The sequence below is a fragment of the Sphaeramia orbicularis genome, chromosome 16 (genome assembly GCF_902148855.1).
Source record: "Sphaeramia orbicularis chromosome 16, fSphaOr1.1, whole genome shotgun sequence".
In the NCBI taxonomy this organism is placed as follows: domain Eukaryota; kingdom Metazoa; phylum Chordata; class Actinopteri; order Kurtiformes; family Apogonidae; genus Sphaeramia; species Sphaeramia orbicularis.
This window is the reverse complement of record NC_043972.1, coordinates 54,014,002-54,031,031: the sequence shown is the minus strand read 5'-3', so window position 1 is coordinate 54,031,031 and position 17,030 is coordinate 54,014,002. Positions and strand designations below refer to the sequence as shown.

Sequence of the window (17,030 nt, the reverse complement as noted above, 5' to 3'; positions counted from 1 at the left end):
AAACGTCATCAGAGCTGGAAACATCGCGAGACTTCCCCGTTCCGACCAGGATAGAGAATGCAAGTACGTCTAGCTGCGACTGGTGGAAAGGCGATATATTGCATTTTTGGTTCCAACCATTCATGTACATAATAATAATTATTATTACATGGATAGAACGAAGTCTGCGTAGAAGCCCGTATTGTTTTCTGGTGGATTTACATGATGGAATGGAAGAGAAACAGAGGCAGCAGGTTAGCACTATGGAGCTGAGAGAACTCACTGATAGGGTTTATTTTTCTACAACTTTATTAATCAGGAGTGAGGGGGAGTGAGTGGGAATATATACATATACATATATACATATACATATATATTCACATATATGTGTGTGTATGTGTGTGTGTATGTGTATATATATATATATATATATATATATATATATATATATATATATATATATATATATATATATACACACACATACATACATATATATATATATACATATATATACACATACATACATATATACATATACATACATATATACATATACATACATATATATATATACATATGTATGTATGTATGTATATAAAATAAGTAACTAAAATAAAAGTCAGAGGTCCAATCATAACTCAGTACATTCAGATTGTTATAAACAGCCAAGGCTTGTTTGGTTTTGACACATTTCAGTGTTTTTAAAGTTCCTTATCTCATTCATATAAACTAAGAACAGTGGGTGGCTCTTCATGAATCTGCATCTGTGGAGAAACTGTTTGACAATAATAATGAAGGTGTTATAGATCATTTCCTGTTTTGTGTTTTGTATTATAACTCCATACTTAATGTCTTTGTATTCCAGCTTGGGCGATGGAGTGTCCTTTTCAGATATCCAGTGTTGAAATGCTTCCCAAAACACTTTGGTATAAGTGCATTTTAAAAACAAGTTGTTCTAAAGTGTCAGAGTCACAAAAAACACAGTTGTTTTTATTGATGCTGAGTCTTTGTCTCAAACTGATAACAGGATAGATGTCATTTAAAGTCTTAAAATGTGTTTCTTTAGCTTTTGGTGATATGGGTAGAGTAAGGTATCTGGTTCGAATCCTGACTATAATCTCTTTAGGATAATCTTTTGACAGATTTTTCTATTTTAATGATAAAGGGAAGAAATTAGACATGAGGGCACCATGTATGATTTAGTTCATGCATTATTATGTATAAAATTAATATCATCTATCCGGCATGATGGGAGCATTGTCTACTCGGTGCACCCGGACCGTGGGAGCTAGCTGACAGCTGAGTAGCAGGCAGCTAACAGGCAGAAACAGCCAGGACAACCAGAGAGACAGCTGGCAGACAGACACTGAACCATCCTTCATCAGGGGGCTGGGCATCACCAAGAATGACGGGGAAAACACTCTTGCCATTGACAGAGAGAAAGGCAGGTTGGAGTCAGTGTTGATGGTGGAACTTAGCAGATCCACAGCATTTCCACAGGAAACAGGTAGAGGCAGCTGGGGAGTCTAGCTGCACGGTTAAAGGATCTTACTGGAACATCAAAAGGTAGTTGAAAGATAAACCATAAGGCAGATTCTCAGTAGTCAAAAAGTTTTGGTTTTGGTTAGGAGAAGCGGTGAACAGACAGCGCCGTCGTCCTCTCCCACCAGCACCGACCAGAGCAACAAAACAAATGGACAGTGGATGAACCCACCGTCTTAAATATACAGAGGGGGTTTCCTCCTGGACCGAGGCAGGGAGTTGGTTCCAAAATAGAGGAGCTGGACAGCTGAAGGCTCTAACTCCCGTTCTACTTTTAGAGATTCTAGGAACCCCCAGTGAGCCTGCATGTTGACAGTGTAGAGCTCTAGATGGATTGGATGGAACTAAGAGCTCTTTCAGATCAGTAGATGGTAGAAGGTTAGAACCCACTGAACCACTGACACTTTCAGAATGGACAGATGGAATACATGAAGTCTACATTATGAGGAATATAACTTTTTCTTTGAGACATTCTTTTAAAAAATGTGAAAAATACTGGGAAAACTAGAAGCAGTTCCTGAATCAGAGTTTACAGTAATTGATGGTTTGCATTCCTTTTTCCAGCTGTTTGTTGTATAATTTGGATCTGGTGAACTGTCAAGATGGCCCCATTTTTTTTCAAGTTTTAGTCCATCTGTTTTGCTCCATTATTTTATCTCTATGTTGTGAAAATGAAAAAAAAAGTCCAGGAAAAAGACAGCTAAAAAAAAGAAATGGTAAGCAGTCGTCACTCGTGTTCAGTAGGGTGACCCTGATGGGCAAACCACAATGACAAATCACAAGGCACACAAGAAAAAGAAAGGCACACAAGAAAGAAATCACACACAAGAAAAAGAAAATCATGCAAACAAGAAAAAGAAAATTGCACAAACAAGAAAAAGGTCCTACCATATAAGTATGCTCTGCGTCAAAATAATCCCTGATACTTTCCTCGGCTGTAGCAATGTTTAAATATAAACTTCCAGTCTTCCCACTTGTCAGAAAGACAATCCAATCAGCATCCAAATCCTGCTGACAGCAGGTACCTACCTTTTCCAGTAGGACCTTTTTCTTGTTTGTGTGATTTTCTTTTTCTTGTGTGTGTGTGTGTTTTTTGTGTGCCTCTCTTCTTGTGTACTTTGTAATTTGTCGTTGTGATTTGCCCTTCAGGGCCACCGTAGTTCAGGGTGTAGCAGCAAGAAAAAACAAACAAAAGATAAGATGAGATGAGGTGAGTTGAGATGAGATAAGATTAGACTTTATTTCTCCCACTGTGGGGAAACTTCACCAGTAACAGCAGCAACAAGCAACAAGCAATTGGAGAGAAAAAGACAGGTAGAAAAACACAAATAAATGAAAATATAAAGAGAAAAATAAGAAATGTGGTAGTTATATAAATATTCATATAAATAATGAATTTGACTTAAAAATTTAATGTTATTTACATATTTAGATCATCATGGCTTCACATCTATGATCAGAGTCACACCCTGAACATAATGACATGACAATATTGAATCTGACTCCTAGCACCACCTATTAGTACCAATAAATGTTTTGGTGTTTTGATGTGCATGTTGAACATATGCATCTCAAATTTGGTCAGAAAAGCCTTAACAAGTTGATGATTCAATCCATTCAAGTTGGTGACCTTATGTGACCTCATATGATCCTGGTGGTGCGACGGGTTCTGAGGTTTTGTCATGAAACAAGAAACTGTTTCATGAACTGATTAGTACATTATTGAATCTGAATCAATTTTCACTTGTAGAATATGAGTATTGAGTTTTCGCGCATATTCAGGCCCTGAAAACTTCCTACAAAACTATAAAATCATCGTAATAATAATAAAAAGATTTCATATACAACAGGGCCTTTGCAGCCAGTTCTCAGCACTTGGGCCCTAATAATACATTGAATTGGTCTTACTTTACTTTCAATGACCAAACTAAATAAGTTTTTGCAGTGTTTTGTGATTCTGTAACTATTTAAAGAATCTGGCATCACTGGAGAGAACCTGACATTTTTCAACATCTTTCAATATCTCTGTTATTATCTGTTATTTTCTGGTCTCATACAGGAAACACATCTCTTAAGGAGAAACCATCAAATATTGGTTGTCTTGAAAATGTCCTGTTAATTTCCTAACTAGTTAATTTTCTCTGTCTGCTTAATCTGGTCCTGAAGAGATGTGTTTGTTCTGTTCCATTCCATTGCATTTCACTGACCACCTCCTCTTTGTCTTTGTGTTTTGATGTAGAAAGAAGCCAAAGGTGGCTTTTAAGTGAATCCTAAAAGTTGTATCTGGTGAAGATCACCTGATTCCAGCAAACATGGATGGGAGACCCACCTGTGACCAGTGTGCGAAGACTTTCACCAGAGTCAGTGACCTTAAGAGACATCTACGCATCCACAATGGAGAAAGACCATATGAGTGTGACCAGTGTGGGAGGACTTTCACCCAACTGTCTATCCTTAAGAGACACCTGCGCATCCACTCTGGAGAAAAACCATATGAGTGTGACCAGTGTGGGAAGACTTTCACCCACATGAATAACCTTAAGATACACCTACACATGCACAGTGGAGACAGACCATATGACTGTGACCAGTGTGGGAAAACTTTCACCCAACTATCCATCCTTAAGAGACACCTACACATCCACAGAGGAGAAAAACCACATGTCTGTGACCAGTGTGGAAAGGCTTTCAACAGAAAGGATGAGCTTAAAATTCACCAACGCATCCACAGTGGACAAAGACCATATGACTGTGACCAGTGTGGGAAGACTTTCACCCGTATGAATGACCTTAAGACACACCTACGCATCCACAGCGGAGAAAGACCATATAACTGTGACCAGTGTGGAAAGGGTTTTACCCACATGAATAGCCTTAAGATACATCTACGCATCCACAGTGGAGAAAAACCATATGAGTGTGAACAGTGTGGGAAGACTTTCATCGACGAGTAGCCTGAAGAGACACCTACGCATCCACAGAGCAGAAAGACCATATTTCTGCGAACAGTGTGGGAAGGATTTCAGAGCCTTGTCAGCGTTATGTTCTCACCATCGGGTTCGCCACAAGAAGTTGATGTACCCATGTGATAAGTGCACGAAGATACTCTGGTCGTCCAACTCTTACAGGTTTCACCAACGGACCCATACTGGAGAGAAACCTTACTAGTGCAGATTGTGTGACAGATCTTTTTATCGCAGGTTCACAATGTATCAAACAAGAATGTGTCAAACATTTCCATGAAGGAGAAAAAGTGAACAACTGTACGTAAGGCTCTAGAAACTAGTAGAAATAATTAGTGTCATAACACACCAAAACAGTTTGAGTGTTATAGATGTGAAAAAAGATTCTGGTCATACTCTGCTCTCTCTTATCATCAGGACAGATGTGAATCATAAACGCCTGTACCAAAAAGTACCTCACCATCAGATGACAAGAAGAAACACAGTGTCTGAACCAGCAGCACTGACTTCTTTTGACAAGAACATCAAACTTAAAAACCTCCAGATCTGGTTCCATAGAGTCCAGATGTGAAGACTGAAAACCGTGTTTGTTCTTATGCACCACCTTGACAAAACAGTGACGTTACAGAACATCAACCTGCCACAACGTGTAAAGTTCAACTAGTGGAGGTCAACAAGGATGTAGTTTCAATGGGGATACTACTTCTATTGACTTTGTGGACATTTAATCAGTCACTTGTTGTGATTCTTTTGCTGGTTGGGGTTCACACCTGTTCATTGTTCACAAATGAAACCAGCTACTCCTGTAACAATTTTCCACAGGTGTTCTGTGTAGTTTAAGTTGATCCCCCACAATGTTGTACTCCTTTTTTTTTTCTTTTTTTTTTTTTTTTTTACTACCAACTGTGCATGTGTGAATTAACTGTTTCAAAACCTGAAGAACACCGTTGGTTGAAGGTGTCACAGTCCTGAATCCATGTGGTTTTGCATCAGTCATAAACAACATGATGAACATAATATGGATGAGACAGAATGACTGATGAGCTGGTAGTGGTTTAGTCCCAAACTGACGCCAGCAACATGAAGGAGATCACATCCCAGTTGAGGAGGAAGTTCACCACCAACAAAGGACACATGACAGACTGAGTTTGAGATCAGTGCTCCATCTAGTGAGCCAATCTGGTACTGGTCCGGTCCAGTGTTTTCCTTCACATCACACTGGTTTCAGCATTTTTACACTAGTCTGACCCTGACTTGCAGAATGTGTTTGATTTGATTGAAAATGTGTTGAACTGCTGATGAATGTGTGATAAAGAAGAACCACTTGATGTATTAGAAAGTTCAGGGGCCTGTTCCAGAAAGCAGGTTATGTGAAAACTCCAAGTATGTGAACCCTGAGATGAGGGAAATTCCAGGTTATCTGTTCCAGACAGAGAGGTAAGTCTGTCACCATGGTAACTTACTCCGTGAACATAACCTGTTCACTGGTAGGTTTTCTTTAAGAAACCCTGAGTTTCACCTGACTCCTCTCACCTGAAACACACTGTAAGACATGGATTGTCCACACTAACACAATCCCAATTATTTAGAAGTTGTAAGTAATGTAAGTTAGTGCTTTACGTCGGGAGAAGATTTTCTGACCATGAATACATGCACTATCATTTCCTGATGAAAATCTGTGTATCTATTTCTAACTATTTGAGGAAGGACAATATATAAGCTCGGCTTCTTGCTAAAGAGCCACAATGAACAGTGTGTGACTTTTTTTCTCTTCTTTTTTTTGGTTATTACCTTCAATATTTTGGAGTGATCTGTTTAAATTAGTAATTTCTTTTTTCCTTCTGTTCACCTTTGTATTTTATTTCTACTTATGTTCGAAATAATGTTTATTATTATCATTTCAATCTTTCACTCTATATTAAATACTTAATTATATTCATAATGATGTTAGAGACATTCTGCTGCAAACTCAGACTCAGATCAGTGATAATCTTCATTTTGCTGGTCTTCCAAATGTAGTAGTGTGTGTAGATGGAACACACATTCATATTACTGCTCCTACACAAAACCAAGGGACTATGTTCATAGGAAGTCCTTCCACAGCGTCAACGTCCAGGTATCGTCACTAATATGTCAAAAGTAACAGTATACATCACAACACACAGCAGCTAATAATAATAATGCCATTCCCTACACTATCAAGCTCATTTATGATCCGGCATACATCATTACAAATGTAGAAGCCAAGTGTTCTGGCTCTGTACCTGACTCCACATATATCCAGAGTACAGCCTGAGCCATAGATACTCCATATATATCCAGAGTGTAGCCTGAGCCATAGATACTCCATATATATCCAGAGTGTAGCCTGAGCCATAGATACTCCATATATATCCAGAGTGTAGCCTGAGCCACAGATACTCCACATATATCCAGAGTGTAGCCTGAGCCACAGATTTGCACATGGTAAGTAACTGAACACTTTGTGCAATTATCATTTATGTCTCCCTGAGAGCGGTTGCTGATTCTCTTCTGCCACCACAAACACAGCTCTTTGGCTTTGGCAGCATTTAACTCAAGGTGGACCTGGTTAAAAGTCTGAGCCTGGTTTTCCACAGTCTGCTCATACCGGATCAGAACAGTGGAGTCAGTCAGGTGAGGTCAGATGATATTGTTTGTGTACACAGAGAAGAGAACGGGAGATAGTACACAGCCTTGGGGTCCACCCGTGTTTAAAATCAACTTGTTTGATTTAAAACCATCAAAAAGCATCAGTTGTGGCCTGTGATTTAAAAAATCCCTTATCCATAAAACCGGTGTGGGGTGAACTTGGAGGTGTTTAAATTAATTTGGTTAATCGATTTTATCAGTTTATTTGGGATGGCATTGGAATAGGCTGGTTAAATACATCTTAATAAACATCCCATTTCTGTTAAATACATTCTGATTTGACAGGAATATTACATATTTCTTTAATTGGAGTGTCATGGATAGTAAATTGTTCACATTTGTTAAGATTTAATGTTAAACCTGAAGCTTTAGAGAGATTTTTTTTTATTTTGACAATAGTTAATGGAACTCAATGTTTATCTTTTAAGAAAATTGTTGTGACGTCTGCTAGTTGACTTTAGATAGATAGATAGATAGATAGATAGATAGATAGATAGATAGATAGATAGATAGATAGATAGATAGATAGATAGATAGATAGATAGATAGATAGATAGATAGATAGATAGATAGATAGATAGATAGATAGATAGATAGATACTTTATTCATCCCATAGGGAAATTCACAATTTTATGATCATCTCTGTGCCAAATAAATTTAGTCTTTTAATATCATGACAGTTTTTTTTAAGGTAAATTGCTAACGTTTCTGTAACTATTATAAATAAATATGGTGAAATAGGACAACCCTGAGGGATTCCTACATTAATTTGGAAGTTAGGGGTAGTGCCATTTGGCACTAGGACACAGCTGCTAATGTTCCGGCATAACCCATTAACGAAATTCCTAAATTTAGATCCAAAACCAAAATGTTTGAGTACCTAGAGAATAAATGGATGCGCCACAGAGTCAAAAGCCTTGTAGAAATCTAAGAAAAAGAAAATCTAAGATCAATCTGATCTCTATATTCAGTGATGTCCATAACCAGTCGGATATTATTGTGAATTGATCTGTTCCTTAAGAAACCAGATTGTACTTCTGAGAGAAGGTTGAAAATCCCTCTTTGGGGATAAGTAGTGAAAATATAGGTCAGCAATTTGTAGTCTGAATTTCTTAAAGTGATAGGGCTTCTTTTTTCTATATATCTGGGGTCTTTACCAGGCTTTGGAATAGAGATAATAACATCTTGTCTCATTGTGGTTGGAAGCACACTGTAAGCCCGGACTTTGTATTCACTAAAATGCTTTAATTACAATGTACTTAAATGATTCAAGTTTTATTACATTACTATAAAATGTTAAGTATATTCTACTAATTTGTAGACATAGTCGAAAGTACAAAACAGTTTAAGGTGAATGGATTTAAATCATTAAGTTTTAGGCATGACCACACCTTTTTATCTCTGCATTGCATTGTGGGTATTGGGCATGTTGTTGAAAATGAGTTCTTTTTCTGTGCAGGGGTTCAGCGGGGTTGTGGTGTTAGTGTTAATTTTGACTTAATGTGTGTATGGCAATGTTTATTGGCCTTTTTGTGTTTGTTTTTGTAGTTTTGTAGAGTTGCATGATGAGTGAGAGCCATAGGCCCAACAATCGTTTTATTGTTCTTCTGTGATTGCTTTAGTACAATGTGAAACTTTAACCCTCACCAAATTAAAAGCACTGTCTGTACTGGCTGATTACATTGAACTAACTTTGTCAGAACTTCCAACTGTGCCACAATATAATATGTTGAATAATTTTACTGGGCAATTTATATTGCAGTACATTAAATTTAATTCAACTTGGAACTGAGTCCAATAAACTGATAATATTAATGACTAATGATTATACAAAACAATTGACACGGCAACAATTTTTAAGTTAAATTAACTTGGTATTTAGTGTGTTGTACTTAAAATAGCAATTCCATTCAAATCAAGCATTTAAGTTTAATACACTTAAGTTTTCATTACTCATTACTTAAATTTTTTAAGGCAACGAGTTACCTCAGATTTTTTAAGTAAACTCAAGTTATCCGGTCTTACAGTGCATATATGTTTCAAATATTTCAATAAAATCTCTATACAGTTATTGTATATCATGGCAGAAATATCTGTAAAAGTCTCCTGTGAGGCCATCCAGCCCAGGGGCTTTGTTAAGAGAGAGACGACCCATAACTACATCAAGTTCTGCAATTGTTATTTGATTATCACACATTAGTTTGAGACTATCATCCAATTGGGGAATATATTCTGATGTATCATTTAAAAATGAATGGCAGTCCTCATTAGAAAATGTAGAAGTGTAGAGTTGGTTGTAAAATTGAAGGATTTCTAAGGAGATCAATTTTTCATCTGTGGTTTCTTTACCACCAATTATTAGGGATCTAATGTTGTTTTACCCTTGTCTTCTTTTTTCTAGACCACAAAAATAAGTTCAATTTTTTTTCTCCCTCCTCTATCCATTTAGCTCTTGACCTTATTAAGGTCCCAAGTGCTCTTTGAGGGTACATTTAATCTAATTTGGTTTGGAGAACTAGTATTTTCTGCTTCTCATCTCCAGTAGGTTCAGGTTTACTGCAGAAATTGTTAAGTTGTTTGATAATGTCCAATTCTTTTTTTTCAAGATCTTTTTTTTTTTTTTTTTTTTTACTTTTTACTAAATGATATGGTAAATTGTCATATTTTATATTTAAGGAATTCCCATTTTTGATTGGTGTTGTTAATTCTTCAGAATCCTTGATCTCCTCAATTAGGAACTTAATTTCCCAACAGTAGTCATAATTTTTAAGCAGACTGGAGTTAAACTTTCAAGATTTGGATGAGTGGGATATTTAGTTTTTAGGTTTATTATCTAAAAAAAATAACACTGATCCATTAGTGGAGCAGCTGCAATGTCTGAACTGATTTCATGACATAATAAGTGGCTCAATATTACCCAGTGGTCAATTCTTGATTTAAGATTATGATCTGAGTTGAACCATGAATACTAACATTGTAGTGGCTATTTTTCATCAAAATTAAATCCCTTTAAAAGTGACTGAACTTAAGACTTTAACAGAACTCAAATAACCACTGGATGCACCATGGGTTTGTGGTTTACGCTGTCAAAAACAAAATGTCCATACCATTGATGTTGTTCAAGTAGTTTATTTTAAGGATTCTTGCCGGCAAATAACAACAACCAAGGCCTTTTGTGCTGTCTCTCCTGCTCATCCTGTCTGTTTGATTGTCTGTCTGTCTGTGAATGACTGGTAAAAAACTATAGGCCCACCCGGGTGCATGCTGATCTCCCTTAGTGCTGCCTATTTGTGCCCAGGTGCCCACGGTCTAAATTAATTAAAAAAAAAAAAACCACAAAACAAAAACATGTGAAATACTAAAGAATGAAAGCAATAACCATGAAAATAAAAAAATTCCTCTTTTTCCTATTCCTCTTTAGGCATGAAAAAAAAAAAAATGCAATTAAAATTTTTCTTCTGAAAAACAAATAATAATAATTAAAAAAAACAAAAAAAACAATGATAATTAAATAAAAAATAAAAATACATTAAAAAAATAATAATGAAAAAAAAAAAATCTTATGAACCTATTTTTCATGAAGTTGCAAAAATGTCCACTCAGCTGGACACCACACATTTAATTTTTGACGCACAGAAATATGTATTTACTGATAAATTGTGTGAAAACTATGGGGAGGGCTTGTGATTTTGGGGCTTTATGCTCAGGAGAGATCTACATAATGTTACCAATTCATGCCAGAAAAGATATGTAGTGTCTTAAAACTTTAATAAAGATATGTGTAAAAAAAAAAACAGCAACAACAACGAAAAGAACAACAAAATCCATGAATATACAAGAGAACAGCTGTAGAGTAGCTGTCCACTGTAGTGACCAGTGTGCATGAAAGGGTTAAAAAGGTAGAACATTGCATATTTAGATATTTTGGACCCAACTGACTATATCCAGCTTGGAGCGGGGCAGTCTCGCGATGTTTCCAGCAGCTGCGTTCTGATGACGTTTACGAGCTGCGACAGAGAGTCCAGCAGACCAGAAAAACTTGTTTTTTTTTTATTATCGATGTTGAATCTTTGTCTCAGAAACTCATTACAAGGATAGATATCATTTAAAGTTTTAAAATGTGTTTCTTTAGCTTTTGGTGATACTGGTAGAGTAAAGTATCTGGTTCTAATCCTGACTATAATCTCTTAATATCATTTTTAAGAAGTGACGGGAGCGCTGTCTGCTCGGTGCAGCCGGACCGTGGGAGCTAGTTTACAGCTGAGTAGCAGGCAGCTAACAGGCAGAAACAGCCAGGACAAGCAGAGAGACAGCTGGCAGACAGACACTGAACCATCCTTCATCAGGGAGCTGGACATCAGCAAGAATGACGGGGAAAACACTCCTACCGTCAACAGAGTGAAAGGCAGGTTGGAGTCCGTGTTGATGGTGGGAGTTAGCAGGTCCACGGCATTCCCACAGGAAACAGGTAAAGGCAGCTGGGGAGTGTAGCTGCACGGTTAAAGGATCTTACTGGAACATCAAAAGGTAGTTATGTTTTTTTTTCTTGTTTGTGTGATTTTCTTTCTCTCGTGTCTGTGTATTTCTTCTTGTGTGCCTTTCTTATTCTTGTGTGCTTTGCGGTTTGTCTTTTGTCGGGGAATGAAAAAAATACAGTTGTTAACTGTGTTACTCACCATAAGGGCGTAAGAAAATATCGGTTCTGCAATATATCGCGTTTATTTCATTTCACAATACTGTATCCATATTAAAAAGTACTGTATCGATATTTTTTTTTAGGTATTTATTGAAATGCAGATATTGTGGAGGTTCATTTTTGTTTTTCTTTTTTGTTTATATTTTATTTATTGATATTTAACACTCTTACTAAATAATGTTAGTTCCTTTTTTTGGGATTGCACTAAAATAATGGTATAATGTTAGCTCTGAACTAATAAATTATGAACATTTGAACATGATCTTAAACTGTAATGTCTGTAAAATATGATTAAAGTTTTAACAGAGGAAAATTTTGTGATATAACATTAGATCCTGTTCTGATTAAAAAAAAAAAAAAAAAAAATGTGTTTAGTATTTGTGCATATTTCTAGTGTAATTCAATTTTTTCCAGGAAATAATCTTTAAAAAAAATAAACAAATCCAATAAAAATTTGCCTTTTTAACAGTATCATGATATATTGTGATATATCGTATTGTGATTCTAGTATTGTGATTTGAATCGTATCACCAGATTGTTGCCAATACACACCCCTAGTGAGCAACATATACAAAATAGGCACGTGAACACATAATTTTCTGGAAAGTAATACCAAATGTTTGGACCGTGAGATTTTAATGGTGTTAAGTATATATACACATGCTGGAAAAAAATTACAAAATCATCAGCTAAGTTTCAGCCCCATAAACGTGCCACAGCTTTAGTATTCAAACATGTTTTAGCTGAACATGTGACAAGTACAGTTCATGTACATTCAGAAACTAAGCTCTAGCACAATAAATTACACAGTACATTAAGTGGACGGTTTGGGTTTAACATTTTGCTGGTTGTTGAATCACTTAATCCACCTGGAATACCTTTTAGGTGAAGTTAAAGGTGCAGTATGTAGGAATTATGTTCTAAGTAATCATAAAATGGCCTTGACTGTCACCAGACATTAATAGTCGGGAAGCCAAACTCTCAAAAATGGGTTGAACCCGACATGGTCTGCCCTACTTTTTATTTGTGGGTTTTTTTGTTAATTTTGATCCTAAGGACCAATAATTGGAGGGTCTACTCTGCTGGAAATATCGTGAAAAAAATTGTGGCCTTGTTAGTGTATGTACCCCCCAGTTTTTGATATAAAATTTTGAAAAATGAAAATTTTCCTTCAATCCTCAGTGGGCTGGGTAAGATGTCAATAAATGCATTCCAAATGCAAAAAACACATATGGTGACAACCTTCAATGAAAAAATTATTCTTAAAACACATTTCTGCGTGATTTTGGCTCAATTTAATGCAAAAAAATTAGGCATTTTCTCACTTTTTTCCCATATTTTCAACTTTACTTCATTGGCATTCAACTATTCCTCCAAGTTATGACATCAGCCAATATGCCATTCTGTTCACCAAACAATATACTCATTCCACAAAAAAAATATAAAAATCCAACCAAAATCAATGGGTCCATGATGATTTCTCTACTAGTTGGCAATACAGGCCCAGAACCTCAATAGAATTTTAAGCTACTCTCAAAATTCCAAAAGACATACTGGATATTTAATATGGTTGTTAATGTCCACATCATTAAAAATCATGGCCTAGGCATCTTTTTAATTTCAACATAACTCTGTTCTTCCAATAGAAACATGTCACACAAGAAACTGAAATACAACAAAATGACTTTATTAGGTCATTATTTTATTGCCTCAAGCGGGTGGCACACTGCAGATACTGCTCTGGGGATAAACCTTCACCCTCACCACCTGAGAAGACAGCAAAAAAGACTGGCAGGGTGGGTTAAACAGCATTGTAATAAAAGATGCCCCCCCCACCCTCTAACACACATACATGCACGCAGCCTACTTAGTGAATATGCTGGAAAGATTGCTCTATGGGGCAACTATACTTACTTATGTTCAGATGAATGAACACAAAATTTGCTTCTTTATTTTAGTTTAAAGTATGAAATCTTAGCGCTTCTTTGACTGCATATTGTGTTTACAGATTTAAAAGTTTTCACAGTAAGTTTTTGTCTTGTTTGTACATTAGTGGATCAAACAGCTCGTTGTTATTTGCTCAGTATGTATTTCTCACATTAGTGTGGAGTGAGGATCTCTTTTGTTCGACATGGATCAACTACACTGAGAATCTGATCTCAGTGAAATTCATTTTTCAGTGCCATAGAGCTGAAACTTGCCCCACCCCAACAGGTGCAGCAAAACTAACAGGAAATTCAACTGGATGTCAGTGAAGCACAACTATTTATGCCCATACAGTAAAACTTCAGATAAATAGGACATGACAGCAGGTTACATGCCAATGCAAAACAAAATGTAAAACAAAGACATGCCATAGTATTGCTAAGTTGTGATAAGATATCTATCAAAGAAGATATTTAACCCTTAAAGAAAGATATGTAACCCATAATAACAAACAATTGTTTTTGTGGTCACTTACAAAAGATTTTTTTTTTAAACATTCAGCCTTTCCTAAGGGATTTGTCACCATTCATGGTAATAATATCCTTTGCATTTTTAGTGACAGTCAGGTATTTTCCTACATTTAACTTATGCGTCATGTACATGTTTAAATTCAAAGCTTATTATATAAAAAAAGAGAATACTGAAGAAAAATATATCATTAACTGATCATAAAAACAAGCAACAAACACTACATGGGTTTAACAGATGAATCAGTGCTGCAGTGCTGCTTCCAAAAAAACACAACTGATGACAATGAAAAGCTGAAATACTGCATTTTAGTTGTATTATTTATATGTATTGATAGGATTAGTGAATCAAAAGTTGCTAAACATTTTTCTTGCAGTTGCTCAGGTCTTTGAGGGTTAATCTCTATCATCTAATCAGATCATGTTACTGGAATGGTCGACTCATTTTATTGCAACTTTAAAGTACAGTACATTTTACATCTACACTCAGCCACCTACAACCTCTGGCCTTAACCGTGACACTGGCTTTAGCTGGTTAACAAGGGACTCAAAGACTTCATAAATAATTGTACATTCACAGCATTAGTGTGTATTACTATTATTATTAGTGTTTTATATGTTCTGTTATGTTTCTCCAGTTTCACCGGTTCTTTTATTTCTGCCTCCACCTGTCATTATATCAGCCGACTTTTATTTCCTAAACTACGGCCATTGCTTTTATAAATCTGACCTGTGGGTGTTTTTTTTTTTTTTTTTTTTTAATTGATGATTGACATCTCAGGGTACATAGACCTCAAGTGATTTCTCAGAGTTATGTTGAAATTAAAAAGATGCCTGATGTTGGGGCGACTTTTTAAAAAACAATGTCGCCGAGAGGCTAAGCGAGGGAAAAAATCTTTATCTGCCGGACACGCTGCTGAACAATAAAAAAGGGAAAGTGAGCCCCAGAGTAATGTCCATACGTTTATTAAAGGTAAAAAACAGTGAAATAATCCAGTAATATTTAAAAAACACCCAAGACAGTATACTTTGGCAGCGGTCAGCAAAAGTATGACCTTTCCCCCTCACACCCTCAGTTCATTCATTCAAACAGGTAAAACAGCTGATTTTACTACGTTGGTGACATAAGTACCACCATCACATAACTCCTCCCCGGATGTGACAAAGAAAATATTATCTGGCACTTACACCTTGGCCATGATTTTTAATAATGTGGACATTAACAACCATGTTGAATATCCAGTATGTCTTTCGGAATTTTGAAAGTAGCTTAAAATTCTATTGAGGTTCTAGAAGAAAAATCATCACAGATCCATTGATTTTGGCTGGATTTTTATAATTTTTTCTGTGGAATGAGTATATTGTTTGGTGAAAAAAATGGCATAGTGGCTGATGTCATAACTTGGGGGAATAGTTGAATGCCAATGAAGTAAATTTGAAAATATTGGAAAAAAGTGAGAAAACGCCTAATTTTTTTTTTTTTTTTTTTTGCATTAAATTGAGCCAAAATCATGCAGAATTGTATTTTAAGAATAATTTTTTCATTGAAGGTTGTCACCATATGTGTTTTTTGCATCTGGAATGCATTTATTGACAGCTTACCCAGCCCACTGAGGAGTGAAGGAAAATTTTCATTTTTCAAAATTTTATATCAAAAAATGAGGGGTACATACACTAACAAGGCCACAATTTTTTTTTCGTGATATTTCCAGCAGAGCGCACCCTCCAATTATTGGTCCTTAGGATCAAAATTAACAAAAAAATACAAATAAAACGTATGGCAGACCTTGTAAGGTTCAACCCATTTTATTGAGCTTTTGATACTTTGGCTCCCTGACTATTTGAACCACATTAATGTCGATCCTTTGATACCAGTTGATCGTTCCAAACGTTGCAGAAAGATGTGATGGCTGACAATGTCAAAAGCCGCACTAAGGTCGAATGAAACCAGTATAGAAACCAGACCCTTATCTGAAGCAGTTAGAAGGTCATTGGTAACTTTGTACTGTACTATGTTCCCTAAAACCCGACTGAAAGTTCTCAAATAGACTGTTGGTTTGAAGGAAATCACATAACTGATTAGCTATTATTTCTCCAGAATCTTATATATGAATGAAAGGTTCAATATGGGTCTATAGTCAACTAAAACTTCAGGGTCAAGGCTGGGTTTTTTTAAGAAGAGGTTTGATTACAGCTACTTTAAAGGATCGTGGTACATAACCTGTTGATAATGACAGGTTAATTATATCAAGGAGGTGGAGCTAAGTAAAGGTAAAGCATCTTTGATGAGCTTTGTTGGAACTGGGTCTAAGAGACAGGTAGACGATTTAGATGAAGAGACTATCAAAATTAGCAGACTGATCTCTATGGGAGAAAAGCAATTCATAAAACCATATGGCTTAATAGTCAATAGAGTCTGAAGGATTTAAAGGTGGACTAGAATTTGTGGATGACAAGAGGCCATTAATTTGATCTCTGATGAGCAAGATCTTGTTATCGAACAAGTTCATTAAATTGTTGCTATGGAGGGTAGCAGGAATAATAGGCTCATATGCACTGTGGTTCTTTGTCAGTCTGGCTACAGCACTGAACAAAAACCTGTGATTGCTCTTGTTTTCCTCTATTAATGATGAATAATAGGCTGGTCTAGCAGAACAAAGTGCCTCCCTGTATTTACACTGAACAAAAATATAAATGCATGACTTTTGTTTTTGCTCCCATTT

General features: G+C 36.1%; 2 protein-coding genes and 1 long non-coding RNA gene across 6 annotated transcripts in view; 2 read left to right on the top strand and 1 right to left on the bottom strand.

Moving 5' to 3' along the window:
• LOC115436295 (zinc finger protein 239-like) overlaps nt 1–17,030 on the top strand; it is a 304,587-nt gene that overhangs the window by 259,663 nt on the left and 27,894 nt on the right. The gene's annotated exons all lie outside the window — the stretch shown is intronic.
• Nucleotides 1–17,030, top strand: part of LOC115436289 (zinc finger protein 569-like) — a 237,241-nt gene that overhangs the window by 214,174 nt on the left and 6,037 nt on the right. The window contains exon 3 of one of the 4 annotated variants that reach the window (XM_030159102.1): nt 3,785–3,970. In XM_030159102.1, the coding sequence (XP_030014962.1) occupies nt 3,837–3,970 (134 nt within the window). In that variant the 5' untranslated portion in view covers nt 3,785–3,836. Of the gene's footprint in view, nt 1–3,763; nt 3,971–11,189; nt 11,686–17,030 lie in introns of those variants that run through there. The other 3 variants (XM_030159101.1, XM_030159103.1, XM_030159104.1) reach the window with 3 other exon arrangements.
• On the bottom strand, nt 5,673–16,368 carry LOC115436335 (uncharacterized). The gene is made up of 3 exons (XR_003937804.1): nt 16,358–16,368; nt 10,390–10,399; nt 5,673–5,836 (listed from the first exon to the last, which is right to left on the bottom strand). It is a non-coding gene; the product is annotated as an uncharacterized LOC115436335 (long non-coding RNA).